Source organism: Myotis myotis, unplaced genomic scaffold, assembly GCF_014108235.1.
Source record: "Myotis myotis isolate mMyoMyo1 unplaced genomic scaffold, mMyoMyo1.p scaffold_m19_p_3, whole genome shotgun sequence".
Lineage (NCBI taxonomy): Eukaryota > Metazoa > Chordata > Mammalia > Chiroptera > Vespertilionidae > Myotis > Myotis myotis.
This window is the reverse complement of record NW_023416335.1, coordinates 162,453,047-162,466,405: the sequence shown is the minus strand read 5'-3', so window position 1 is coordinate 162,466,405 and position 13,359 is coordinate 162,453,047. Positions and strand designations below refer to the sequence as shown.

Genomic DNA, 13,359 nt, shown 5'->3' with positions numbered 1-13,359 from the left:
CTCCCGACTTTACAAAAGAAAGACATACCTCTCTGTCATCCAATTATTATGTAGTGCATTACCCTAAGGTATAAAAATCTTTGAGGTGCCAAACAAAGGGACAATTGAGAATATTAGTATCTACAAAGTTTTCTTTAATCCAGGAAATGTAAATCCACCGTAAGGCTTTCTGAATTTATTTCTGACACACTTCTGTTAAGAGTGAAACAGAGTTATAGTCCAGGGTATTGGGATGTTTAAGTTCAGGAGCCAGGTGGTTACCACTGGGATACATATTAATAAACTCATTTTAAAAAATTAGGTCATACTTTCTCCTGTGAAAATAAGTCTGATTTGGCCAGTTGCTTTGGCAGTGAGGGCATAGACATTTTCATAAATTAAATGAGCCAAATCTATGGCTTTGAGGTTTTTTTGTTTTGTTTTGTTTTTTGTTGTGTGTTTTTTGGGTTTTTTTGCTTTGAGGTTTTGATGAAAATGTTTTAAAAGCATGTGATAAGGTAAATCACCTTATTAAAAAATTAATGTTGGCATTGATATATATAAATTAACAATATTTGGGTTATTCTAATCTTTTCTGTTGGGTTAAATAAGGTTCCTTTAAGTAAAGGAATAAACCCTTTAAGGGTAACCCATATAATTATTAGAAATAATAAATAAAGCCTTTTGGGTATTCACAGAAATCAAGAAATAGAATAATTCTAATAATTAGGTAGTAAATCCTTAGGCAAGTTGGATGGTTTTAAGTCTTTGCTTTTAAAAAAATTGAGAGGAACTAATTTAATTGCTACCAATAAATCCTTAAAATGTGAGGGCATATAATTTGACAAGAGTTCAAAGAAGTGAGTAACATTACTATAACAACATTCTTCCGTTCTAAGATACTGTTTGTTAATAATATTTCTCAGCACTTAAAAATCAAGTTTTAAAAGGGGGGGAAGGGAGTTGATGTTGAGCCATGTTTCATTCTAATAATAAGTAATACTATCTACAAATATTTACACACCAAAAACACCAATTGAAAAAAATTTCACCCATCTCTTTAAGAGATACATCTTTATAAAATTTTTAAAGCTTAGTAATTACTTATAAACTCTGTATTTATGTATCTTGGTCAACTTTTGTTAATAGACGAATAACTCAATCCAGGAGGGTTTTTTAATTTCTCAGAGACTCATGGTCATGGGAAAATTAAAAAATTTTTAAATATAGTTTATAATTTTCTGCAGAAAAGTATTTAAAGGTGATCAGTAAAAAACAAAGTTTAAAATGTACATTAGCATAAAATTCTCTAGGGAATGTAGAAAGGAAATATGTGTAGAAGGAAAAAGAAATGAGGAAAAATTTCTAAGTGGTATAGAAGAGCTTTATTTTAAAATGTCAGTGCTGAGAACTACATAATTTACAAATATGGAAACTTTTGGTGAAAAAATTTATGTTGAGTTTAAAATAACGTGGAAGGGAACATAAATAATGTCCAGTTGAACAAAAATGCTTGAAGATCACTGTTGGCACAGCACCTGACCTCCAGGCATGTTCTCCTTGAAGGACTGGCAGGTGATGCCCACTTTGACATTCTGTCTTCCTGCCGAGTGTGGCATGAGCCCCACTTGAGGAAAGGAAAGGCACCACAGACATGTTTCCCAGGGCTTTGGCTGCAGAGAGCGTGAGGTGGAAGCGTGGTTTCCGCTGAGTGAACAATGAGTAGAATTTTCAGCGGTGAACTGGTTTAAAGCCAGGTAGACCTCAAGGCTGAGGGGCCAGAAGTGAGTAGTCATGGGGAGTGCGCAGCAGTAGAAATTTAACCTCCCGAGCGCTCTCTGCAAACACTTCTGCTCTGACCGCAGGAATGCAAGGATGGGGGGGGGGGGGGCGGGTGTTAGCAGCCTTTGCTCAGGCTCTGGGGGGTCAGCGTCCTGTCTCCTACCTGCCAACCTCTCTCTTTCTGCCCCACAGTCACTGCTCAGCATCCCGGGCTCCCCCTTCCTCTCCCGCCACAACAGCAAGAGCAGCATCTTCAGCTTCAGGGGCCCCGGGCGGTTCCGGGACCCGGGCTCGGAGAACGAGTTTGCGGACGACGAGCACAGCACCGTGGAGGAGAGCGAGGGCCGCCGCGACTCGCTCTTCATCCCGATCCGCGCCCGCGAGCGCCGCAGCAGCTACAGCGGCTACAGCGGCTACAGCCAGGGCAGCCGCTCCTCGCGCGTCTTCCCCAGCCTGCGGCGCAGCGTGAAGCGCAACAGCACGGTGGACTGCAACGGCGTGGTGTCCCTCATCGGCGGCCCCGGCTCCCACATCGGCGGGCGGCTCCTGCCAGAGGTGAAAATAGATAAGGCAGCTACCGATGACAGTGTAAGGAAGCACCCGTATAGACGAGGCTAGGCATGGCCGCGCCCTTCCTGCCCTGCTCTGCGCCTTCCTGGTCTCTCCCCACCCTCTGCCCCACACTCTTGTTTCTACCCCCCACCCCCAAGCCATTTCTCTCCTGTTTGCTTCTATTTCTCTCTTCAGTCCTACCCGCCCCCTTTACTCTCCCTGTCCCGTTTACTTTATTATTTGCTCCATTTCCCCCATCTTTCCTTGTTTCTGATGATTCCTCTTCCTCCATTAACTCCTTTTACTCTGCCTCCTTTTCCTTCTCTCCATCTTTGGAAGTCTCTATCTGCCTGTCTGTCCGTCCCCCCCCCCACCCCCCCTCCCGCCTCCCCCGCTGTGACTGAATGCCTCTGGCCAGCGGACCCTGCCCTGACGGAATGAGAAGCATCGTGCCACCGCCAATGACCAAGTCTGAGCAGGTTTAGAACTACCATTGCTTCTCCCGGCCACGTCCTCACTCCTCCTAGGGAAACAGCTTGGACTTTAAAGCTCTTATCTTTCCGTTTTAAAAAGCAGTATAGTTTTGAATCATGTTCTAAGGCTCTGCTGCAAGAATGAGAGGTGATTTTCCCAAAGAGGAGCGTGCCTACATGATGCTGAGGTGGGAGATGTACACCAGGGAGAGAAAGGCGAGGAGGGGTTAAGGAAAACACTGCAGAACTGGACCTAGCCACCAAAGGGCTTGAAATGGAAATAAAGCAAAGGAGCGGGAAATAGAAGGTGGGGCAGGAACACATGGCGTACGGGGGAGGAAGGAAAAGGGAAGCAAAAGATTAATTTTAAATGTAATCACATGTCAGGCCCTGGAGGAGGTGAATATAATAGCTTCACAAAATCTCTTGTCTAGGGGTTTGGATAATGGCTCTCCTCTTTGGGAAAACCGTCTCTTAACATTTCTTTAAATTCTAAGCTGTTTATACCTTTTTTTCTAGTTTTAAATTCTTATAGCCTCTATGACCCTAATCCTTCCTGTCTCTAATTCCTTAACTTTCCTCAGTCCCTCCTTAGCTGTGTAAGTTCCCTGAGATAGCATGTCAGTCTGTTTTGTTCTAACACTTCCGTTTCCTCTAACACAGCATGAAGATAGCCAATCCTTTAAGTAGCATGATGCATGTGGGTAGGAAAACTGGACAATCGAGGTTGGAATTATTCAGAAGGACCTGTTTTTAGCAGTTGTTGGCTGTATAGAGATTCAAAAGGCAATCAGGGTGTATTTGAAATCATCTTTTCTTTCCCTGCCGTTTTACTTAAAAGCAAAATACTTTCCCCCTTACATTTGTATAGCTCTTTACAAGCTGCAAATTACTTTTACATGTATAATTTAATTTGTTCTGAATAAAAATTCCATAAGGCTGACAAAATGGAGATAGACTATTATTCCTTTTTTTTAGGTGGGGAAGCAGACTCAGAGAATGTGTGCTCCTTGAGGTCACACAGCTCATCACTGATAGAGCCAGAATCTTAGACCTTTCAGAAACCCCAATCTGTTGTTTCTCAGTTCATTTTAATGTCTTCTCTGCATAGTCACATAGCCATTGCTCTTCTGGAAAACTGTTTATGGAAAACCAGCAATAATTGCTCTAGCTGGTTTGGCTCAGTGAATAGAGTGTCAGCCTGCAGATGGAAGGGTCCTAGGTTCAATTCCAGTCTAGGGCACGTGCCTTTGTTGCAGGCTCAATCTCTGGCCCTGTGTGGGAGGCAACCAATTGATGTGTCTCTCTCACATCGATGTTTCCCTCTCTCTACCTCTCCCCCACCTTTCACTCTCTTTAAAAGTCAATGGAAAAATATCCTCGTGTGGGGATTAACCAAAAAAAAAAGAAGAAGAAAATCAGCAATAAAAGGGACAACAATAATAACAAACAGTGGTTACACAATCCCTTCCAAACCAGATAGTTGGTCAAAATAACTGTTATAGATTATCATCTTTACTTTAAATTTAATTTGTGTTTGATTTTCACTAATTCTATGTCTAGAGGTCAATTTGGGGCTCTACAATTAGATAGATAATTATATTCTCTGAAAAAAACAAGCAATGATATCAAAAAGGATGAGGGGTGTCAGCATGGGCAGTAAAGTTGGGGCAATTCAGATGCTGAGAACCAAATTAAATATTAATATCCTGGCAGTCCTTAAAAATATTTGAGCTCAGTAATACATCTCGTTTTTTCTTTGTAGAGAAGGTATGAGAAAAGGCGCCCAAGAGGGAGTTTGGGATTCAGCTTACGGCAGATGAGCAGGCTTGGGGTTTGTTTTTGGTTTGGTTTGATTAGCAGTTTCTGTTGGACTGTGTGGGAGAGAAACCGGAGAGGCAGTTGGGCAGATGGCTGTGGAAAGTGAGGCTCTCTGCACCTCCTTGCATTGTAAACGACAGAGCGCTGCCCTCGGGGGAGGAGGAGCCTGCCCGCTCAGCACCTGTGAGCACTTAGGAGATTCTCTGCAGTGGTCCCAGGTGGTGATGGCGACAGACTTAGGATTCCCCAGACAAAGCGGTCAGATCCCCGAGTGGCCGGAAGATGAGGTAGGGAGGAGTCTATCACGCCCGAGGGCTTCATAATTAGGAAAAACTATTTTGTTAGAAGCCATAAATAACTTCCTAGTTGTTAATGGTGTGACTAAATATCTAAGTTACATTAACAGGCCAAAAGACAAAACAAAAACAGAATGCATATCGTTTGTGAGTTAGATCTGTATGAAGACAAACTGCATACAGAAAAAAAAATGACTAAAATTAACAGTAGTTGCCTTTGGAAGGGGAAAGTACTGTTTTTTGTCTTTCTTATACTTTTCTGTTCTTTCCAGTTTTCTATGGTGGGCGTAGTATTTATAGCTACCATATACTGAGATCTTACTACACTCTGCTAAGCACTTCATACGCATGATCTCGTTTAATTCTTATAACCACCTTATTCGGTAGGTGTTTTATCCTATTAACAGATGAGACTCAGAGATTGAGTGAGTTTTGGAAATGGAACTTGAACCAAGGTCTTCCTGATGCCAAAGAGAACTTTCTGACTGATTAAATATTAGCTCCTTGGGGGAAAAACAATCATTTATCTTAGGACACAATATATTAATAATGTCATATGCAGAGCAGGCCAGATGGGCCATTAATACCTTTTTGGGCTAGGATGTAGCGATTCTTACTCTCAAAACATTTTGGATGTGTCTACAGCCACAGATTAACGTGTCTTCACCTGAACCATTGGAGTGCCTCCAGTTCTATACAAATGCTTTGTGTTTCGCTATAGTAGCGCTGATGGTTTACAAGCAGGCTCACACAATATTAATGTTTAGGCTACGCCACATCTGCGTTTTTTCTTCAGAATCAAATTAAGAAATATCTTCCTTTTAAAAAAAGACATCCAGCCATCATATCGTCAGAGTGTCATCAAAAACTATGTCACATCTTCATTAAGTATTCACTTGTGATTGAGTGGTGATTTTTTTTTGGATAGTTTAGGAATTTCTACTTTGGTTTTTGGTGAAACAGAGGATAAGGGGACTTCTCCCATGTCTTCATCTCTGAGATGGAAAAGTAGGTGGGAATCATAGCTCTTCACTCTTTAAGAAGGCAAATGCCACTGACAATCCAAAATCAAACATAATTCAGAAGTTACGACACATTAGCTTGCAGGTGTACAAACATCTCATTTCATGCACATGGCCCCCGCCCTGTGAGATAGGTACCCTAGTTGTCTGCATTTCACTGAGGAGGAAACCAAGGCTTAGAACGTACTGGCTGCACAGTAAGCAGTAGAGTTAGGATTTGAATCTAACTGCAGAGTGCTAACCATTAACCGTTATACTATACTAACTCGAAAGCCCAAGTTTTTTATTGACTTGTGTGATCCTAAAAAATTAACCTCACTAAGCCTATTTCCATACCTGTAATAAAAAGATAAAAGGGCCTTTATTATACGACTATTATGAACATGAAATGTAATAGCATATAAAATGTGAAGCATATTATTGGATCCATTCTTGGTATTCAGGTTCTTCCTATCCAGTTTCTATTTTTCTCCCTATAATTTGTTGGACGTTTTAGCCCTAAAAAGTAGACAGTGGGGTTTCTGCTGAATTGCCTGCCTTGGAGAGGATGGGGTTCCTTCTGAGATTCTAAAGAAACTTTCTCTGAGACGGAGAAATAATTGTACAGTTATTTTAAAGCAAAACACTACAAAAGTTCAAGAAAGACTTGAACAGAGATAAATGGCTAGGTTCCAAGACCACTTCTAAAATGCTCTAAATATTAGCTCCAAGAAAGGTGACTGGACTGGAAGTTAGATGCCCATTATGCATTCCCATGTGAAAGCGATTTAGAATCAATAGCAAGTTGAGCTTCCTTGGGCAGAGCTGTAGAACTTGGGCAGAATCTGCTACCTGCAGAGGTTGCAGAATATCTCTTTGAGGACAGCTACAGTTTAGGAGGTTGGAAGTCAGTGGCTAGATGTTCTAATCAACTTTGCATTTGGGTTAAGAGAAATGGAACAAATATATACTGGGTTTAAATTTCAAAGAACAAAAGTAAGGTTCTCAATTTCTCCCTCTGTTGCTGGTAGTTTTGCACCAAGGCTCCTTAGAAGCTGAATTTTCCAAAAGCAGAGGCTCCTGGCTTTTTCAAAAAGTCATTCATCCTCCTCCTCCTTCCCCAACAACGAAACAAAGTAAAGAAAACATATCTGTACACCTCCATTTGCCAAACACAACGCCGAAAGGATAGGGAAGAGGTTGGGAAAGTGCGTGTGATCTTCCTCTGGTCCTCGGGTCTCATCCTCGGTGAGAGAATCAGGCAGCTGGACCAAAAGCAGAGGTTGACCTCACAGAATCCCGAGCAGATTCTGGGTGGAAGGTGGCTGGGAAGATGCTTCCTTACATAGGAGGGTGTCTGCTGCAGGTTTTCTTCCCTTCCATTGGCTGTAGTCTGACCCGAGAAACAATAGCCCATGTTGTTGGTGGGAATGTAAAATGGTGCAGCCACTTCAGAATGTAGTTTGGCAGTTAATAAAATAAAAATAAAAATGTAACCATAGAGTTACCATATGACCCAGCATTTCTACTCCTAGAGATATCCCCAGGAAAATTGAAAACAGGTGTTTATGCAAAAACTTACACATAAATATTTATAAAATTATTATTCGTAATAGCCAAAGAGTAGAAACAACCCAAGTGCCCACCAACTGATGGATGGATAAACAAAATGTGATACGTTTCTACAATGGGATATGACTCAGCCATAAAAAGGAATGAAGAATTGATATGTGCTACAGCACGGATGGACCTTGAAGAACATTATGCTAACTGGAAGAAGCCAGGCACAAGAGGCCACATGTCCTATGATCCCATTCATATGAAATGTTTAAAGAGGCAAATCCCTAGAGACAGAAAGCAGACTATTGCTTGCAAGGGGCCGGGTAGAGGTGGGGATTGGGATTGTCTGCTAACAGGCACCACGTTTCTCTTTGGGAACGTTCTGGAATCAGATTATAGTGATGATTGTACAGCATTGTAAAAGCCACTGAATTGTACTCTTTAAAGTGGTTAAAATGTTGAATTTTATGCTATATGCATTTTATCTCAAATTTTTTTAAACTGAAAAGAAAGAAACAATATCCAAGTACCTGGACTTGCAGTCCCAATTTTGAAAACCTCACCTAGGGAGGAGGGAGTTGCAGGAACTACCCGCCCATCTTGGTATTCTTTAACTTATATCGTCGTAAGCAGTTAACAGTAGTGAATATGTTTGCTCTCTATCTCTCCACTAATCAGTCTGATAGATGAATACTGAGAGTTTGCATATACTAACTGAAATGACCCGATCATAGTATAAAATAGAACTTTCACCCACAACTTGCCCAAGAAGCTAACCTCCTATCCACAATAAACAGCCCAGGAAGCCAGCCTGCTTTAACTCAAACTTATAAGAAGCCAAATTTCCATATCTAATGACAATCCAGGGAGCTAAGCAATAACTTCTACATCAGCCCCAAATGTCCATGACTTGATTAAGAACTGACAACTGCCCTAATTTTTGTCCCTGTTCCAACGTAGGACCAACCAAAGGAAGCCAAATGTGCACCCCTAACAAAGCACATAGGGTGCCCAGCTTCTAGTCAGCCTGCCTCAGCTGCCCCAGGCCAACAGGCTTTAATCAGGGCGTACCTGAAGCCTTCTGTCTCCCACTATGATGCTTTCCGATTCCTTTGCCTGCTTTTGAGTTTGCTAAAACACACGTTGTTGGCTGACTCCCTCACTATGTCAGATAGCATACATAACCTGCGTTTTTCTTGTTTAGTTGATCTTTGTTTATTTCCAAAATACAGATACATTTTATACATATTTACACACTCTGCATTCCATATGCTCCTCTGTAATCAGTATGGCATTAGTACGATGGGTAACCCTCACCCAAGAGTTACCAGAGTTGTGGGTAAAACCGAGGTAGAGAATGGGCTCTATGACCAGTTGAGGATTATCCCTCCTTACCTGCAAATTCTCCCAGAAAGTACCCTCATACTCCTTTCTAACCTGGCCCCTCCCCCTTCCAGACAACTGCTTCTGACTTGTGTCACCATAGATTAGTTTTCTTTCATTCTTGTGGACTCTACAATATGAAATTTTTATTTGGCTTCTTTCACTCAAAAAGATGTTTTAGAGATACATTCATGTTGTTTTGTGTATCAGTAGTTCACTCCTTGTTATTGATGAGTGGTATTTCATTGTATAAATATATCATAATTTGTCCATTTTCCTATTGATGGGCTTCCTTGTATTCCCAGTTTTCAGTAGCATGAATAAGCTTGCCAAGAGCATTCTTGTATAATTCTTTTTGTAGATAAGTATTTTCATTTATATTGGATAGATTTCAACTCACAGTGAAATTTTTGGGTCATATGGTAAATGTATGTTTAACTTCATGAGAAACTTCCAAAGGACTCTCCAAAATAGTTACATCATTCTTTTATACTTCTACTAGAGGCTTGGTGCACAAAAATTTGTGCACTCGGGGGGTTCCTCAGCCCAGCCTATGCCCTCTCGCAGTCTGGGACCCTTCGGGGGATGTCCACCTGCTGACTTAGGCCCACTCCCCAGGGGATCGGGCCTAAGCTGGCAATCAGACATCCCTCTGGCAGCCCGGGAGCCCTCGGGGGATGTCCACTTGCCAGCGGGGAGCAGGCCTAAGCTGCAGTCGGACATCCTTAGCACTGCTGAGGAGGCGGGAGAGGCTCCCACTACCACCGCTGTGCTGGCAGCCATCAGCCTGGCTTGTGGCTGAGCAGAGCTCCCCCTGTGGGAGTGCACTGACCACCAAGGGGAAGCTCCTGCATTGAGTGTCTGCCCCCTGGTGGTCAGTGTGTGTCATAGTGACCAGTCATTCCCAGTCATTCTGCAGTTAGAGTCAATTTGCATATTATCCTTTTTTTTTTTTGATGGTTCATAAAACTGATTTTATTTCTTAATCCTCACCCAAGAACATGTTTTTAATTGATTCAGAGAGAGTGGAAGGGGGAGAGAGAAAGAGAGAGAAACATCTATCAGTTGCCTCCACATGTACCCAGACCAGGAATTGAATCTACAACATTGGAGCAAGGGATGATGCTCCAACCCACTGACCCACACTGGCCAGGGTAGAGCTGACATTCTTTTAATGAATTTGCTGTAGTTACAAGATTGCTCTAAAAAAGGATGTATTCTCCAATTCCAGCATTCTCAGAATCACAGGGTAGTATTAATTTTCAATATAATAGGAGATAAATTGTATCTTGATACATACGTGTGGGGGGGGGTATGTATGTATGGATGGATGTATATTTTTGGTAAAAATAGAAGGTGCACATTTTCTTTCTTTTGGGACAAGAAGGCATTATCTTTTCCTTTTTTCTTTTTTTTCTTTTGTAAACTTTGTCTATGTCATTATTTTTTTTATCCTTTTATTATATAGGATTAACAGTGTATTAGAGTTCCAGTTGCTCCACATCCTAGCCAATATGTGGTTGTGTTAATCTTTGATTTTAGCATCTTAGTGAGTATAAAATACGATCTTATTGTCCTTTTAATTTCCATGATGATGAGCATTTTTTCATGTGCTTATTGGCTTCTTATATCTTTTGTTAATTGCTTATTCAAATATTTTGCCCATTTTAACTGAGCTGTTCTTTTTATTATTGATTTATTAGCTTTTTATATGCTATGGATATAAACCCTTTATCATTTATATAAATTTTTAATTTTGATGAAGTCCAAAATATCAGTTTTTCCCCTTTTATGATATTTTTGCATCTGCCTGAGAAATCTTTGCCAATCCCTAAGATTGTGAAGATATTTTCCTTCTATTTGGCTTTATAGTTCTGAGTTTTACATTCAGGTCTCTGATTCAGCTCAAATTAATTTTTGTGTATGGAACTACATAGGAGTGGACCTGGGTTGATATCTAGTTTTTTAGTACCCTTTGTTAAAAAGACTTTCCTATCTCCATTGAGTTGATTTGACTCCTTGGTCGAAATCACTTAATGTAGTAGGTGTGGGTCTATTTCTGTATCCTATTCCTATTCCCTTGATCTATTTATCTATGCTTATACCAATACTACATTTGTCTTAATTATTGTAACTTTATTACTCTTGAAATGAGACAGTGTAAGCTCTCCAAATAAAAAATATTTTAAAATATTATTAAGTAATCTTTTAAGAGATACTTTTGCTATTCTAGATAATATTTCAAAAGATTTTCCTATTCTAGGTCCTTTGTATGTTTTTATATATTTTAGAATCATCTTGTTAATTTCTTCAAAAAAGTGGAGAATTTTGATACTGATTGCACTGAATCTAGAGATCAATTTGGGAAGAATGAGCATCTTAATTATATTGAGTATTCCAATCTATGAGTATATTTTTTCACTTATTTAACTCTTCTCAAGTTTCTCTCAGCAAAGTTGAATAGTTTGTAGTGGGGGGTTTGTATATCTTTTCTAGATTTAGTTCTTGGTATTTATATTTTTTGTAATTTTTTAAAAATCATGAAATGATCATTCTTAGACAGCATTTTCATTAATTTTGTTTTTAATATTATTGTGATTAAAGCCCAAAGAATTTACATCTTGTTATATCCAGCAAGACCAGAAAATATTAAGATATAATTAGAAAAAAAAAAGATATAATTAGTACCAGAGCTACATTAAATGCAATTTCATCCTTCCTTGAAGTATTAACTGGTCTATTAGATCATACCGTATCTTAGGGATCAGTATTAAGAAGATTATCTACCACATACTATAATTTTTCAGAAGAGCAATTCAATAAAAATCTAGACTCAATAAGTGCCAGAAATTAGAGTGTGCATTGAGTGGGGTCTTTCTTTGTTCATTTTTAAACGATTGTCCTTTTTAAAATGTAGTAGTTTATCTGATTTATTAGATGTTGTGAATATCAGGCTGGGAATTTTAACCAAAAGTGGCTTCTCAAGGAAATATACCTCATATGACCTGAGGCAAGAGTTAACTAGTCATTCTTACATATACAGATGTTTGTAAATAATGAGGCAGGAATTGCCAAGAAAATAGTGCTTTTTCCTTTCTATTTCTTCTGCAGCTCTGCCAAACAAAACTGTAAGGTAAACCAGATGTCTGAACCAGTGAAAATTTGATGAAACATTGTGATGAGATAAATTATAATCTGCCAGAAATTTTCTTCTGTATGGTTCTTAAAATCTGAACATATAAGAACAGAAAGGCTTTCTGATGTACCTCTCCAGAGATAATTGTTTTCTTTTTAAAACTGGTAGGATCACTCTGGTATGGGTCAGACAGATACTTCTCTAGCTTCATACAAACATGTCTCTTCCTTGGCCTTCGGTGATGGTGACTTTCTCTGCCCCGTGGTCCTCACCAGGGAAGGGGCAGCCGACTTTAGGTGGGTAACGTGTAAAAGTGGACAACATGGTTACTAGAAAGCTAGGTTTTAAGCCATCCCATTGAGCCTGATTTGATGTAGAATATTCAGGTTGGCACAAAGAACACAAGCAAGGAATACGAAGAAACCAGCTACTGTAATCTAATTGACATCATGAGGAGCCAGTGGTATATTGACCACTGTGGAGCATGTAAAAATATTTTGTATAACAATCTGATGGTACTTTCTGCACTTTTTATTTCGTTGGGGATTTGAACCATGCAGGTTAACTCATAAAATAAAATTTTTAAAAGACAAGATCAACACATATAGTGCAATATATTTAATTAAACTAGCTAAACCTTACCATGCTTCTTTACAGTGGCTCGGAGGAGATTTGGGGTAGAACTTGTTAACATTCAGTTAGGCCCAGATTTGGCATTTGGAAGCAACAGTCTCTAGAGTGATGGTGCTCCTACACATGGAGGGAACAGTATTTGTAACTCTCAGTGTGATTAGGGACATGGCCCTTAATGAAATTTCAAATGGAGGTGAATTTGACTTATTCTATGGTGTGGTCCAGTTCTAGTCAAATGCTGCGGATATGAGACGAGGCCAGGAAAATTCAGGGTCTGCTTCTGATGGCATTGCCCCAGGGGACCTGGTCTTTCTATTCTATGTTTGGAATTAAGCAGATGAGTTATTTGGGTCCCAGCCAGACTCAGGTTCATTGTAGATTTGTACAAACTTAAATGGCTTGGTCTTGTCATCTATAGAAGTAAGCATAGTCCATGGCTAAGTTATAGCATTCTGCTTCTTGAGGTCAATAGGATTGATTGTAGGATTAAAGTAAGAAATTTAAGGAAGAGCATATGTTTCTGCTCACAGTCTGGATTATTGATCTGGTAAGGCCCAGCCTGAATGTTTATAAGACTACTCACCCCATTTGCTTTTTTTTTTTCAGGGTACAACTGAAGTGGAAATTAAGAAGAAAGGTCCTGGATCTCTCTTAGTTTCCATGGAGCAACTGGCCTCCTATGGGCGGAAGGACAGGATAAACAGTATACTGAGTGTTGTTACAAATACACTAGTAGAAGGTAT

General features: G+C 40.0%; 1 protein-coding gene across 1 annotated transcript in view; it reads left to right on the top strand.

Annotated features, from left to right (window-relative positions):
- SCN8A (sodium voltage-gated channel alpha subunit 8) overlaps positions 1–13,359 on the top strand; it is a 186,059-nt gene that overhangs the window by 118,459 nt on the left and 54,241 nt on the right. Inside the window, exons 12-13 of the mRNA XM_036300192.1 lie at positions 1,954–2,349; positions 13,223–13,355. Coding sequence (XP_036156085.1) covers positions 1,954–2,349; positions 13,223–13,355 — 529 coding nt within the window. The remainder of the gene's footprint in view (positions 1–1,953; positions 2,350–13,222; positions 13,356–13,359) is intronic.